At 56.4% G+C, this 15,325-nt stretch overlaps 5 protein-coding genes across 5 annotated transcripts; 4 read left to right on the forward strand and 1 right to left on the reverse strand.

Moving 5' to 3' along the window:
• Nucleotides 1-1,520: 1,520 nt before the first annotated feature.
• F5144DRAFT_186981 (uncharacterized protein) lies at nucleotides 1,521-3,227 on the forward strand. The gene is made up of 2 exons (XM_066782780.1): nucleotides 1,521-1,734; nucleotides 1,791-3,227. Exons 1-2 carry the CDS (start codon nucleotides 1,606-1,608, stop codon nucleotides 2,823-2,825), a joined length of 1,164 nt encoding a protein of 387 aa, XP_066644891.1. The 5' UTR covers nucleotides 1,521-1,605; the 3' UTR covers nucleotides 2,826-3,227.
• On the forward strand, nucleotides 3,001-4,974 carry F5144DRAFT_186940 (Bromodomain-containing protein). Its single transcript, XM_066782779.1, has 2 exons — nucleotides 3,001-3,627; nucleotides 3,678-4,974. The coding sequence occupies exons 1-2, from the start codon at nucleotides 3,430-3,432 to the stop codon at nucleotides 4,722-4,724; spliced, it is 1,245 nt and encodes a 414-aa protein (XP_066644892.1). The 5' UTR covers nucleotides 3,001-3,429; the 3' UTR covers nucleotides 4,725-4,974.
• Nucleotides 4,975-5,588: 614 nt separating this feature from the next.
• On the forward strand, nucleotides 5,589-7,077 carry F5144DRAFT_186933 (GDP-mannose transporter). The gene is made up of 4 exons (XM_066782778.1): nucleotides 5,589-5,991; nucleotides 6,052-6,142; nucleotides 6,199-6,579; nucleotides 6,634-7,077. The coding sequence occupies exons 1-4, from the start codon at nucleotides 5,716-5,718 to the stop codon at nucleotides 7,068-7,070; spliced, it is 1,185 nt and encodes a 394-aa protein (XP_066644893.1). The 5' UTR covers nucleotides 5,589-5,715; the 3' UTR covers nucleotides 7,071-7,077.
• An 821-nt stretch (nucleotides 7,078-7,898) lies between these two features.
• On the reverse strand, nucleotides 7,899-9,324 carry F5144DRAFT_628629 (uncharacterized protein; the record flags this gene model as incomplete). The annotated part of the gene is made up of 3 exons (XM_066792344.1): nucleotides 7,899-8,629; nucleotides 8,718-9,157; nucleotides 9,249-9,324. The coding sequence occupies 3 exons, from the start codon at nucleotides 9,322-9,324 to the stop codon at nucleotides 8,054-8,056; spliced, it is 1,092 nt and encodes a 363-aa protein (XP_066644894.1). The 3' UTR covers nucleotides 7,899-8,053.
• A 2,133-nt stretch (nucleotides 9,325-11,457) lies between these two features.
• On the forward strand, nucleotides 11,458-14,907 carry F5144DRAFT_187034 (uncharacterized protein). Its single transcript, XM_066782781.1, has 3 exons — nucleotides 11,458-13,891; nucleotides 13,947-14,386; nucleotides 14,445-14,907. Exons 1-3 carry the CDS (start codon nucleotides 11,787-11,789, stop codon nucleotides 14,693-14,695), a joined length of 2,796 nt encoding a protein of 931 aa, XP_066644895.1. The 5' UTR covers nucleotides 11,458-11,786; the 3' UTR covers nucleotides 14,696-14,907.
• The last annotated feature ends 418 nt before the right edge of the window (nucleotides 14,908-15,325 follow it).

Below are 15,325 nucleotides of genomic sequence, written 5' to 3' on the forward strand. Positions count from 1 at the left end.
TCAACGTAACATGTCTGTTGAGCTTTGCATTGCGCCATTCGTGTCGCTATCGATAAGTGGAGGCAGTGCCAAGAGATTCTCCATCCATTTCTGGGCTTGGCTTCCAGGTTGTTGTGTTGTGTTAGTCGAGTCACGTGGCTCCCTGAACGACACCAGGTTCGTATTTCTTCTGTTACTCGGAAGGAGAATGGGATCCAGGATGTCAAGTTTTCGGCACAGACATATAACAGTATTCATGAAAGTAAGCGCCTCTTATTTATGTTTAATCAACTCAAATCGGGTCCTGCTTGCGCCTTGACGCCCGCACAGGCCCTCGAGCAAGGCCACAGTCTAGGCTGCCCAGCAGGTGACCGAACCACATCGCTGCCTAGGTATGGAAGCAGTGAACAGGCAGAGAGGTCGTTAAGGGTATATAGTTTAGATCCAACTTTTCCAATAACAAATCGGCCGCGATGAAATAGCGCAATCATCCGGCGGCCGTGTGTCTCTTAGCTGCCCATTCCCCGGAGGTTCCACGGAACCACGGGTTCGATCCCTCCCCCGATCACGAATGGCAATGCGGAGGCATTTGTAAAAATCAACGCGGGTTTTTCGTAGCCAGAATTCCCTAGGGGCACCTAGAAGGAGCTGGTGAGCTTTTTTGTCTTTTTACATCCTTTTTTTGTCGTGTTGTTGGTCTCAATTATCTTGTATCCATCAACCACATCGTATCTCCCCCCATCACCTCTTTCTCTTTTTCTCTTTTACTCACAACCATGGCTAACCCCTCACGATATCTGTTATCAGATCTACCATCGCGTCTAAGATCTCAGCTCATCCTGCACCACCTCTTCCTCAACATCACCACCCATTCCTCCACCATCTTAGAACTCAACGCAACATTAAATAGAAACTGCCTTCGTTATTTTGTTGAACTTGGCTTTCCAATACCTCTTCCGCAAAAGCCACCGCCCAATTAATCTCGGTATAGGCTGTCAAACATCCGGCATCTTTGCACTCCCATGCGCATTGAGCTATCTAAATCGTCCAGAGGTGCTTTTTGCCTTGCAAGTCCAACGCAGTGTTCAACCTCAATTTGGTAACACAGCGTAACATAATGGATGGCATTACGGAATGCTCAACGGCCTTCTTTAGAGTAGGGAATAACATTACCTCATTGTAAGAAAGTAATTCAAGTCTACACTTGCTCTGAACTATCAATTTCACTGGTTGGAATTTCTCCATGCAGTCTCGGAAAGTGAGGTTGTCTCTGCCGAGTTTGAGTGGAACTTTGCTTGAATGGCAGGATGGCAGGGTGTGAGCGCCAAGACATTCCGCTTCCCCCACACGGCCGGCTTTCAACCGCCGGCTCCATCCATCATTCATCCACATAGTGTCAAGAGCGAGGCCCGACGTCTCGGTGTTTTTAGATTCGAACTCTCTTGAAACAACATAACATGAGTTGAAGATTTGCTAGGCGGGCGCATGTGAATTGGAATTGGCATCACCTCGCCGTTTAAACCGTGTTTCCATTAGCTTTCGCGAACATTCAATTTCCCCACCACCAAGCCATCGTTAAGAGTTCAAGATAGTCAATCGTTAAACAACCCCCCCGCGCTATCCGGAATGGATACTCGGAGCATACACGATGGGTCATCCATTTCCGGGTCCGATCCATCCAAGATGAGGCTCCAACTCCCGGCAAGCTGCGACCCTCCACAGCCCGGGGCAGCCGTGAAGCCGCTAGTCTGGATTGTGCGCGCTTCTCCTCAACCTCACCCCCCCTAGCCACCCCCTAACCATGTTCCCAGATTTTCGGCGGCACCGGCCACATGGGCCGCTCACTGGTCAAGTCCGCCCTCAGCCACGGCGATCTAGTCACCACGGTTGGGCGGGTGCTCGAGACGTCCCCCGAGGCCATCGCGACGCTCAACAGCGACACATGCCTGGGCCAGCTGTGCGACGTGCGCGACGGCGCATCGGTCGCGCGCGTCATCCAGCGCACCCTGACTCGCTTTGGCCGCATCGACTGCATCGCTAACTGTTCTGGATATGGCGTCATCGGCGCGTGCGAGGACCAGGACGAGCACGAGCTACGCAACCAGTTCGAGACCAATTTCATGGGCACCTTGCACATTGTCCAGGCCAGCCTGCCATATTTCCGCCAGCAGAACGGCGGCCGCTATCTCATCTTTAGTTCCACCTCGGGCGCCCTCGGTGTTCCCGGCCTGGGCCCGTACTGCGCGTCGAAGTACGCTGTCGAAGGATTGATTGAAGCCATGCTGTATGAGGTCGATTCATTCAATATTAAGGCGACGCTGGTCGAGCCCGGGCTGGTCAGGAGGGACGAGCCGGACTCCAAGACGAATCCCTTGCCCACTTGGGGCCATTTCCTGATCAAACCTGCCAGCGAGGCATATTCGCACGCGACGTCGCCGGCGCTGCACGCTAAGAGGATGGTACAGTGGCTTGGCGACAAGCAGCCCACGAGCGCGGTCAAGTGCGCCGAACTGGTGTGGCAGCTTGGCCATTGCTCGTATCCGCCGCTGAGGTTGCTGCTGGGGAGCTACGCCATCGAGAGTATTCGTGATCGATTGCGGTCGGTGACGGAGGAATTGGAAGACTGGAAGCACCTCAACTACCCGGTCGCCCCTGATGCGTTAGGCGGAGAAAGGGGTGACAAGACGGACCGGGATGAGGGCGATGATAAAGAAGAAGTGGGAGACAGAGGAGTGCGAGATGAGGCGGAAGAGAAGGAGGGCGAAGAAGACAAGGAGCCGGAGGACGAGGTGATGGAGGGAATGACGCCCGAGCCAAAAGAATCAGAGAGGGTCCAACGGGATTGATGGGGAAAAGCGATATCTCGGGTTTTTTTTTGGGTGATTTGTTATCGCAGCGGTATCATATTTCTTTGTTTCTAGTTGCGCTAGGTGCCTCGAAGGCTCGAACCAAGGAACTTTTCGGGACCCTCTTGGCCGCTTCCGCTCTCTCGGTCCCAACATTCATGACATATGTCGCTCTCGCGGCAAGTACCCAAGTACCTAGGTACCCCCGTCGCAATTGGACTTGCCCTCAGTCCTGTCCCCCCACCGTCCCCTTCGTTCGAAAACGATTCATAGTGGGCCAGCGCCACATCCCAACCCCTCCCGGTCGCCTTGTCGCAGGCCGACTAGCATGCTGGCTTCTAATAGGCTGCCTGGTACTTGCCCTGCCTTATAGGCAAACGTCGACACGGACACAGACTTTCGTCACCCAAAACTCAACAACTGCATCCATTTCTACGCAGCAACTGCAATCAATCCAGAGAACCCGACTCCGGCCCCAGAAACGCAATTTTACCACCATTCAACTCGAACGATTATCGGTCCGCAACCGAGAGCGGGACTTGATAACTTACAAGAGTGTCATCTTCCCAGAGAGTGACGCGGTGTGAGAACCAGGCCAAGCAACATGGACAACACGTTCACATGGATTCCCACAGACCAGGAGCGAAAAACCACATTCGCCAAGCGCTTGGTGCCCGAACCCTCGAATGTCGCGCCCGATGCTAAAAGATTCAAAAACTCACACGACGACGAACTGCCCGAAACCAAAGCAGGCGTACAATCCCCGACCGGTCCCCCGCAGAGGGTTCCTTTTCCCGACAAGGTATGATCCTCCGTCCGAATAACAAGCCTTTAGGTTCTGACCGCCCAAAGCCTGCTGTTCTAGAAGAACGGAATGGGGAGATTGAATTCCAAGTCGTCAACAACGATGGCGCCAAACAGAGCATGATCATCCTTACAGGTTTGAAATGCCTATTTCAAAAGCAACTACCCAAGATGCCCAAGGATTACATCGCGCGCCTTGTCTACGACCGCACCCATACGTCGATCGCGATAGTCAAGAAGCCCTTGGAGGTTATTGGTGGGATAACATTCCGGTCATTCAAAGCCCGCAAGTTTGCCGAGATTGTTTTCTGTGCGGTGTCATCTGATCAGCAGGTGAAAGGATACGGAGCGCATCTCATGGCCCATCTGAAGGACTATGTCAAAGCCACATCACCAGTCATGCATTTTCTTACCTACGCTGACAATTACGCCACGGGCTATTTCCAGAAACAAGGGTTTTCCAAGGATATTACTTTGGATAAGTCCCTCTGGATGGGTTACATTAAAGACTACGAAGGCGGGACACTTATGCAATGCTCCATGGTCCCGCGGATACGCTACCTCGACGCCGGCCGGATGCTCCTCAAGCAAAAGGAAACCGTACAGGCCAAAATCCGCGCCCTCAGCAGGAGCCACGTTGTGCACCAGCCACCGCCCGAATTCGCCGCCGGCAAACCCATCGACCCGCTCTCCATCCCCGCCATCCGCGCGACGGGCTGGTCGCCGGACATGGACGAACTGGCCCGGGTACCGCGTCACGGCCCCCACTTCAACGAGCTTCGCCGCTTCCTGTACCAGATCCAGAACCATAAGCAGGCCTGGCCCTTCCTCAACCCGGTCAACAGGGATGAGGTGCCCGACTACTACAAATACATTGCCTCGCCCATGGACCTGTCGACGATGGAGGGCAGGCTGGAGAGCGACGCCTATGAGACGCCCAAGGACTTGGTGGCGGACCTGAAGCTCATTTTTAGCAACTGCCGCCAGTATAATGATGCGTCGACCGTGTATTCGAAGTGTGCGGCCAAGTTGGAGAAGTATATGTGGAGTCTGATCAAGGAGATACCGGAGTGGTTTGAGTTGTTGGAGGATTGAGTATTGATTTCATATGGGGTTTGTGTAGTTCATTTTAGGGAGGTTTGTCTATTTTGGAAAATGTGGAGTGGCGGTTGGGCTGGGTACCCTGGGTTCGGGGTTGGCGTTTTGTCTATTTCTGAATGGCAAGTGGGCGGTGGTTATGGTTCGGCTCATGGAATATATGGAACCGTAATGTCATCATAGGGCAGATTGATATAATGTTTTTCAATACATGTCGAGCTTCGGCCGAGAACAGAAACAACATCCATGGAAGTCAGACGAGCTCTAACCTCCTGAACGGTGACAGCGGCGAGCTTCTCCCTGAGAGCCTGGCCCTGGCGTCTCTGGAAGACGCAGGGCCATGCATGAGCCGAAGGATTTGTAGCTAAGCCCCGAAAGAAAGGTAAGCAAAGGAAGGGTGAGGGATTGAGGGTGTCGAGCACCTTTATCAAACGGTCGATGGCGTAGTCGAAAGGGACGAGCACGAAGCCCCTGTACCAATACACACCAATACGGGAATCTTACGAAACAAGCGTTTTCGGGCCCCACACGAGGGCCCACACACCAAAGCCAAGCGCGAAAAAAGGGGAGCCAGGACGAGCCAGGGGAAAGCGTGGAGGAAGGCCTGGCTGGTTTCGAGTCTTGCCAATTTAACAAGATTTCCTATCAACCCGTCAACTCCACCGCCCCTGACACGCGTTTTCGCCCGTCCCGACCAGCATCCTCCCTTTCCTGGGCGACGAGACGAGAGCATCGACCGGCGTTGCTTTGCTTCATTCCACCGGCGAAGAGCACTGCCCCATCTGCTACTTGCGCCACACCGATCGCTGTCCCGCGCGCATCAGAATCAGATTTCCGCAACCGTCTCCGGAAATCTGAGATCTGCTCCTTCGATCTACAGAACTACACCGACTGCTGCATTTTGCGAGCATAGAGCCTTTCGCACAATTCTTACCACCACTATTCGTCGCTCGTTTTAGTCGATTGAGGATTTCACGCATCACGCAAAATGTCGAACAAGAAGAACGAGGATATCGAGATGCGGGCCGTGGAGGGCGCCAACGACTTCGGGGGCGAGAAGGACCCGTTCCTGGGCAGGAACTCGCCCGTGCTCCGACCCCGCGGCCGCGAGCCCACAACTTCGGCATACTTCGGCAAGCTCGACAACAGCCCCGGAGCGTCGATCCTCGCCTACTGCCTGTCGTCGATCAGCATGACCGTTGTGAACAAATATGTCGTCTCCGGCGAGTCGTGGAACTTGAACTTCTTCTACCTTGGCATCCAGGTATGCATGTTTTAGGGGAGGAGGTGAAGCAGGATGGGGAACTGACTGCTGCTCTGCTAGTCACTTGTTTGCACGATCGCCATTCTTCTCTCCAGGCAGACCGGCCTCATCAAGAACCTTGCGCCCTTTGATTCGAACAAGGCGAAGAAATGTGCGTCAGCCAGACCCCTTGTCCCCCAGACCGTTTGCTGATCGATCCATGGTCAGGGTTCCCCGTCTCGCTCCTCCTCGTCAGCATGATCTACACGGGCGCCAACGCTCTCCAGTACCTCTCCGTCCCGGTCTACACCATCTTCAAGAACCTGACCATCATCGTCATCGCTTACGGAGAGGTGCTCTGGTTCGGCGGCAGCGTGACCCCGCTCATGCTACTGTCCTTCGGCTTGATGGTGCTCAGCTCCGTCGTGGCTGCGTGGGCTGATATCCAGGCTGCCATCGACGGTGTTGGTCACTCGGCCGAGACTTCGGCTGCCCTCGCGACCCTGAACGCCGGCTATGCGTGGATGGGCTTGAACGTTGTTTGCACCTCCTCGTACTTGCTTGGGATGCGCAAGGTTATCAAGAAGATGAACTTCAAGGACTACGACAGTATGTGCGACGGGCTACTTGTGGCAAGGCAGTTTGCTAACTTTTACTCACTAGGCATGTTCTACAACAACCTCTTGACGATCCCCGTCCTCGTCGTCTGCTCGCTGTTGGTCGAGGACTGGTCTGCCGAGAACCTCGCCAAGAACTTTCCCATCGAGACCCGCAACAAGCTGATGGTTGGCATGATTTACTCCGGTCTGGCCGCCATCTTCATCTCGTACTGCTCGGCATGGTGCATCCGCGTTACCTCATCGACGACATACTCGATGGTTGGCGCCCTCAACAAGCTCCCCATTGCCATCAGCGGCCTGATCTTCTTTGACGCACCCATCACCTTCGGCAGCATCACCGCCATCGCCGTCGGCTTCGTCAGCGGTCTCGTCTTCGCGTGGGCCAAGGTCCGCCAAAAGGCTCAGGAGGCCGGTCTCCTGCCCACCACCAAGCCCACGATGAGCGCCAGCGCGCAGAGCAACAGGGACGCCAACTCTTGAAGAGAACGACGCATCAATCCACCACGCTAACGTGAGCCGTCTCACCGCACACACGCCGCGTCTGCGCCAAAAAACACTCCCTGATGGCAAGGACCGCGTACCCCTCCCTCGCAGGCTTGAAGAACAACAGTGCTTTAGTAGGGGGCAGAATAATGCCGACGCCATGCCCCGTTCGCTTCGCTTCCCGGCTTGCTTTCTTGTACATCACTTTGTCTTGTGCGCAGGCCCTTTTCTCTCCTTAGCCATTTTAGTGGACGGATCTACTTTTCTCAGCATAGAGCTTTGGCACTGCGGGAGGGAGGACTGGCTTTGGGATCTGGTTTCCCTTCTTTATTACCCATCTTAAAAACGGCGTACCTGAATTCTGTTGTTGGTGTAGTTTCAAGGTTTTCTTTCCCTTTCCTTCTTTTCTTTTTTCGAAGACGTAAACGCGCGCATGACTGGCGTTTTGGGATCGGGATGCTACATGGTTGCCGGCGGACAGTCCTTGCTTTGGGGGGTTGGGCCGTTGGGATCGAGGGGGATGGATGGATGGATGGATGGGTGGGTGGTGTTGGGCCGTTATGGAGTGAAGGATGGAAGGGAGCGGGTTGTGGGGATGATGGATGAGCACCGAGGCAATGATGGGATTGTGAGGTGCTTTTGGCTGGCTGGGTAGCGAAATAGTAATGTGAATGATGTATCAATCGAGTTGTGGAAGGGCCGTTGACTTGTAACGGGGGTGATATTCACGGATGGCCGCGATGGTTTAGCTGCTCTATCATGCCTGAGTGGCGTGCGTCTCTGGGGAACTGGAGGAGGGTGCTGGGAAGTAGCTTGGCAAGCAACTGGCCCTGGGCTGTGTTGATGCCTCCCAAGACAATTATATTGTAGACATTATCCTTTACAATAGACACACTAAACTCACCATCTAACCTAGCCCCTATCCCAGCAACGCACCCATCCATCCAACCAACACCTATTACCCATTCCATTCCCAACCCCTACGCAGAAAATGCCGAGCTCGGCACCAACCCATTCTCACTCTCCGTCAACACCCACAGATTCCTATACCACATGACAGCTCCCCCGACCAGCAACACATAGTACGCCACCGTCCACGCGATACTCGGCCTCCCACCACCACCATCACCACGCCCACCATGCCCACCCCGCTGCAGCAACCCATCCCCCTCCCCAGCCATCACCGGCATCGGCGCCGGCACCCGCACGACCACCGGCCCCGGCGCGGGCTCCACGCGCCCCCAGACCTGCGGCAGGCCCATACAATTACAAAACGCGTGCACGGCGCACACGGCCAGCAGGGAGCCGGAGCGCAGGAACAGAAAGGTGGCGTAGGCGCCGAACAGGGTGGTGTAGGCGAACTGGAAGACGGAGCGCGCGAGGGCCGCCACGAGCGGCACCCGCGGGTTCATGAGGCGGAACTCGTACAGGTGGTGGACGTGCGCGAGGCCGAAGATTACCGGGGTGAGCAGGATGGTGGTGCGTGGCGGGCAGTGGGCGAGTTGCATTAGGGGGATGGAGGCGGTGCGGAAGAGGATTTCTTCGGTGGTGGGGCCCTGTTTTGGGGGGGAAGAGAGGTGTTAGTCGGGGGGCCCTCAAAGGGGGAGGGGGGAGGCGAGCGGATTATTGGGGGGGTTGGCATACAGCGATGATGTTCCGCCAGGTCGTCCACTCGGACCAGACCTCACGGAGCGGCTCGAGGCGGGCCCAGTCGGCCCAGCCGCGGTCGACGACCAGGTAGCTGAACAGCGGGCCTGCGAAGAGCAGGGCCGTCAGGAACAGAACGCGGAGGGAGTCCCACAGCGCGACGGGCCAGAGGCCGAGAAGGTGCAGCGCCTCAAGGGGTGTGGTGGTACCGGCCCCGGCGCGCGAGACGACCACGTAGGTGGCCGCCGTGCAGGCAAGGCATGACAGCGTCACGGAGCGGATGCGGGCCCGGATGACCGAGGGCGAGTCCCGTGAGAGGGTCGGGGACGGGCGGGTGGTCCGGGACAGGTAGAAAGGGATGAAGTAGCTCAGGGCGTAGAGGGCGATGAGACCGTAGGCGGCTCGGGTGGTGATTGGTGGGGGTGGAGGGACGGCATCTGAGACTCGGGGTTAGTCGGTTGTCTTGTGTGCGTGTGCGTGTGTGTGGATGTGTTTCATATGACGACGAGCACGTGGTGTGTGTGGAACGGTAATGCTTGAGTCTGAGGTACTTGCCCTTATGCCAGGGGTTGAACTTGCGCAGGGTGTCTGAGATGGCAGGCATCTTGAACGCGGCTGACACTTCCTGCTAGGTTAGGGGTAGGAAACTCAAGAGCGACGATCTGGGTCTGCGGCGGCTGACCACACTCCTGCTTAGACGCCGTCTGAGTGTTGGGTTGTACCGCGGCCGCGGGAAATGGTGGGAGGGATGGCCACGGGATTGGGTCGTTTCAGCGAATCGCCAAAAGCCAAAGTGCTTGTCGGACCCGCGGTTGCTCCCGTGCTCCACCGGTTCTCCTAGACTATTCTTAGACTTGACAGGTCCGGAACTATACAGTACTACTCCTTGTCGTGGAGTGAGAGTGGGTGGTGGCGATCTCTAGTTATGTTTTGACTGCAGTTGAGTTGCTGCCCGGAGTCTCTGGGATGTAGTTATGGGATTTGAAAAGAAGGTTTACGCAATGGGCGGTCATTGAAAGTTGTCTCGGCACCCTGCTTCGGTTGTGCGCCTGGACCGGCCGGAATTTCCCAACCACGCTCATTGTCTTTGATGGCATCCCTTGCATTCTTCCTCATTCGGCCATCTATTGTGTTTTCAAGACAATGCTACACATTGCCGGCCCCTATTTGCGGGCGAGGGTGGGCTCGTGGGACTGGCAAATCGGCAAAATCACTGAAGGGCCAGTCACAACCGAGTTGCCTCCCCTCCGCACCTGTACCACCACCAGCTCTCATCTACTGGTGCCATCTCGTGGTGTCTGGTTGGAGGAGTCCTGCTTGACGGCATGATAAACCGAATTGGGCGCGATCGAGACGCGAATCGGGGACGCGCTGCCCAGCTCTTGAGCGGGGGTTTAATTGCCGCCCCGCTGTGCGCTTGTGGCACCCCCTGCCGAGCCTGCGGCTTGCATCCTCGCTTCTGATCGCTGCCATCACCGTCGAACACGTATCAAAGGACCCATCTTATCCGCATGGCATTTCGCCGCGTGCGATCGCCGGTCAAACGGCCCGAGGGGAGTGAAATCGTGAAAACAGCTGTGAGAATATTCGGGCGTATCGCCTTCAATTGGCTCGATGGGCTCAGTCAAGAGTCAAGACATAGCGTGCTCAGCGCATCCGTCGGAATCCGGGGTCATGATCGGCTGCGTCCGAGACATGGCGGTGAGTTGTTTTGCTGGGCCCGCTTGCTGTGCGCACATCCTGGGGTTTGACGCCTGCGAAGGCTTTGGGCGCACATGCAGCCTCCTCTGTGGGTCGCTTCATGAGATGCCGTCCTGCCCTGTGATTTCTTTGGGGGTCCAACGTCCTCGAGCGAGGGGTGCAGGAGTCCATCTTTTGTTTGATGGAGTCGGCATCGGATCGGTTTGGGGTTTTTGGCCGCATCGCGAAAGACCCGAATTGTCGGTGACGGCGTTTGCGAACGGAACACTGCACTGCCTCATGTTTCGTCTGGGGGAACAAGGGCAAAGATGACAGGATGGCTCTGGATCCAGGCTCTTCTGGAAAGGGTAGGAAGCCGCTAACCCGCGGGGGTACTGGTGTTCTGCCCAAAACAGCAAGCGTGCAGGGCCCAAACGGTTCGTGCTAACGCAACCTGCCCTTGTGCCTGCCTATCGCAGCTCGACGCGAAATTAGACTTCCAGCCTTGTCCTTGAACGTTGCACCAGCACCAAGGTTCTCTCGCTCTCAACAACGGGGATACTGGGCACTGCTGGGAACTGCTCCTTTTGCTGTGCAGGCGGTGGCATGCGCTGTCCCGTCACGCACTGGCCAATGGGTCATCCTGGATTGTTTGGTGCACGCTTGCGGGAATATTTACAAACCAGGAAATGCTTCCAGAGCTTTTCTCCGGACACTCCACGTCTAAATTTCTTTCAATCTCTTCGTCCGAAGGCGAAACATCGAAGGAGCAGCTACATTTAGTGTAGGTGTTGGCTCAAGATAGGCGCCCTTGCTTTCCGTCTGCCGTCTGCCGCCCGACCGTCCCTTTTTCGGGTTTTTGCTCTGCATTCATTGGATCCCAATGCTTCGCCAGACGCCGCACGTCTTCTCGCCCTCAATGCTCAATTGATATTTGCCTTGGTCATCCACCATCCCACCTTCAAGTCTGTCTTTAACCCAACTGTGGTTTTTTGTTTAATTTTCTTCTTCGGCGCACTCTTTTGTCGCCTCATTGCCTGCCTGCCCAGGTAGCTGCTTGATACCTTAATTTTTATTTTTGCCCCGTGCAGCTACGCATCGATCGCCATCTCTGGCTCGCGACTTCGAAATCGCACATCAAGCAACGGCAGACACTCCCTACTTATTATACCGACATCCGATCGAAACCGAACCGATTCTCTCCAAACAACCACTTTCTCTCCCTCCCCGCTTCAGACGACACTCGCCTCGCTTGACTTGCTTCTGAAAACTAGCGCGCATGACACGGATATGGAACAAATCTGACCACTGCCCAGCTTGTAGTGTGGGAGCGGGATTCGACGGATCAATAACCTCCCGGCCCCGAACGCCGTCCGTCTCAGAGCCATGTCGGCGCCATCAGCCCGACATGGCCGAACTCAATCCCTTCAGGAGCGATCCAATTCGCAAACCAACAAACCCGGCATCCGTCTCGTGCCGTATTCCCCACCCCGGCTCGACCCCGAGGACCGGGCGCCAAGCCAGGCGTCATCGCGAGAAAATCGAAGTTCGGGACTTTTCAACGACCAGGCCAGTAGCAATGCTTCTCACTCCAGACGGACGAGCTGGAGAGATGAGGTGACAGAAGGCCAGGGGTCCGCATTGTCGTCGCCCACGGCTAGGCGTTCCTCATTGGCGAGATCCAGGGATGAGAGGGTTTCAGGGGTGAAACCTCTGGGCAGCCCCTCGACCCTGGGCCCCGCTGGGCCAACCGCACCGACGCTGAGGTCACCGTCTGAAGTCTCAACTAACACCACCGACTTTAATGCGCCAGCGCCGAGGCGCTCCCGCGCAGAATCTTCTCCCTCACCAGCGACTGCTCACTCCCGGCACAAACGGTCCGACTCGCGTCGAGGCACCTTGCGACTTGCCGTCCATCCCAACGGAACCTTCTCGCTCGTGCCCGAAGAGCCGCAATCCGACACCTCTGATAGCGCTGCTGCCAGCGTCACCGGCAGCGTCACCGAGAGCGCCACTGAGAGCGCCACCGAAAGCCAGACATCACATCTCCCGTCGTACACTTCCAGGACACCAAGCGCCCAGGACCGCGCTTCGACTGACACGTGGAGCGAGCGACGTTCGAGTACCCCGTTGACAGGCGCGAGCACAGTGGTACTGGACCAGAGCTTTTCTGCTGAAAAGCGGCACTCGACGCCATCCCGTGCTTCCTCGTCCACACAGTTAGCTGAGGATCCTAGTGCGTCATCCCCTTGGAACTACCGCTTAGTCGGTGGCCTCCGGAAGGTACCGTCGACGCCGGACAACAAAGGAAAGCAAGCGGCGTACGCTTCGTCAACGTCGTCATCCGAGACGCAGCTCCCCCCACTACCGGAAGCTTCTTCTTCCGCCAGCGAAAAGGAAGAAGACACGTCGACTCGAACCGTGGTCCGAAAAACATCCTTCTCATCCGGCGTTTCTAACCAAACGATTCAGACCGTCTCCGAGGCGACAAACTACAAGGTGTATGGCCCCGCATCTACTGCGCAAGAGTCTAGAGACAGCCTCGCCTTCAACTCTGCGGGCCCCTCCAACTGGGAGGTCCTCGGCCAATCCTCGCCCGCTCCGGCGTTTCCGAGCAGACCGACCACCGCCTCGCAAGGCGGTGACGAGAACTACGTGTTGCACGGCGCTCCATCCGTGTCGCCTTCGTCGTCCCTCGCTGCCGTCACCAGAAAACCGCGTCCGGAGTACTCTCAGGAGAGCTTGGTTGTCGCACCGTTAAGGCCGGCGAAAAAGCCATCATATGAGAGATTCGGCTACTATAAGCAGCGGTCCCGTGAGACCCTCCGGTCTCGCACTGGATCTGTCCAGTCGCTCAAGAGCTTGTCGTCTATCATCACCGGCCAAGATCCCGCCCAGGCGTTGTTGACAGGTCCCGTGGTCCTCAACCTTCCCGCATCATCGAACCAACGCTTTCCATGGTCGATTCCTGAGAGGTCATCGTCCCGTTCTTCCAATCACCAGGCCGCCATCACCCTCCGGCCCCAGGCCCCAATGCTGCAGTCCCAGCCTCACCAATGGAGCTCCCAGCTGTCCACAGTCATGTCCGAGAGCGAAGGGGGTAGCGATCCCGCGCGCTCCGTCTCGCCCCTCTCAGAGGGAAGCGGAGGACACCAGCGGCGCCGCAGCAGCACTGGCTGGGTGAGCTCCATGCACAGCCGCCAATTGGCGAGCATATCGTCATCCATGGCTGGACAGCTCGATGAGGCCGCAACCACGTCGGCTAGCGACTCGCTCGAGAGGCCACCCCAAACCTACGCGAGAGCGGGTCCTTCTCAGATCCGCATGATCCGAGACCAAGACGAGCACGGAGATGGGTTGGCCGATTTGGAACACAGACCATCAAAGACGGGGCTGGCCGCGCTTTTCGCCAACAGCGGGAGTTGGAATCTCCATTCGAACTCGAGCTCTCGCGCCAACAGTTTCAACTCCCAGATCCCAGCCTGGGCTAGGTAAGTTAGGACGACCGCATTCCTTTTTTTGTGCGGCGCTGACATGCGCCGCTAGAGTATACTACGGTTCTGGCGAACGGCGATTCCTCGGCCGCCGTCCATCCTTCTTGACAATCTCTGACAGTGGCGATAGCCGACCCCCCAGCTCGGGCGTCCTAGGTAGCGAGTCCCCGAATACCGACAACTTCCCCCAGGCCATTTTCAGTCCACGAAGGCGGGCGAGAGAAGTGCAACCGAACAACGGCCAACAACGCTCTCCCGATCAGGCCTCCATGGAGATATCGCCAGCCCCCCAGGGCCACGACTACAACGTCTTCAGGACGCTAAGACAGAAGACGTCCAGCATTTGGTCTCCGCATCTCCAACCAGATCGTCGGGCGACTCGATACAGCGTGTGGGATCCGCCGAGCGTGAGCTGGTCAGCCGACAGCTCTGTCCTCGGCAGGAGGAACGCCCAGGTGTTGCTGTTTATTATTGGGTTTATTTTCCCTCTGGGTATGTTTTGTTATTGACAATTCCCACCCCTTAGATGGTATGCTAACACCGTACCTAGCTTGGATGGTTGCTGCCTTCCTTCCGCTGCCCCCGAACCCGAAATCGCTCGACGTCGAGAACGGCGAGAACAAGTACACCTCCACCCACCCCGCTTTCCGATACCAGAAATATGCCGTCGACGAAACCAGATATGAGAGCGCTAGATGGTGGCGTAACCTTAATAGGGGCATGTCCATCATTGGCCTTCTCATCATCGGCGCCGTCGTCGCGTTAGCAGTTATCGGTGTTCGGCAGGGATGGGGCCACTAGATCTTGGGTTCGACCACAGCCATCAAACCTCCCACGCGCCGCCCTCGTTTCCATCTTAATTGAGTCCACCCGCCACACCCACAACACAACACCTTGCACCTCTCAGTATATAAATACATTCACATGTCTCCCACGGAGCACGACCTTACGAACGGAACACATTCCACGAACGGGAAAGAAAGGACGGTTTTCGTTTTCCAGCGCCTGTACAGTTTCCTACATCGGGATATTCTCCCTCACTGCACATCACATCGCATCATCAGCGTCAGCGACACACAATAGACTCTTGCAACGAGCTCCACCCCTCCAAAGGGGTTTGTCACGATTCCAGCGACAGCGACCACTTGTCGCCCATTTTCTCTTCGATTTTTGTCCCCAAGACCCTACGCAACTGCCACCACCTCTGTCTCTGGCTGGCCTGGCTATGATGGGCACACCATGTCAAAATAACGACATCTCTTTTTCGCGCTTTCGCTTCTCACTACTTATTGTATTACCACCATCACTTTTATTACTCTCCCCCGCTGCTTCTCTCTCTCAAACTGCAGAGGGAAGGTCGGCGGGGTCGGACGGAGGGGAGAACGTTGTTTTGATTATTGTACGGAGGGGAAGGGGGAAACTCGCGAGAAG

This window comes from Chaetomium tenue, assembly GCF_020726465.1.
Source record: "Chaetomium tenue strain MPI-SDFR-AT-0079 chromosome Unknown F5144scaffold_3, whole genome shotgun sequence".
NCBI classification, from domain to species: Eukaryota; Fungi; Ascomycota; class Sordariomycetes; order Sordariales; family Chaetomiaceae; genus Chaetomium; species Chaetomium tenue.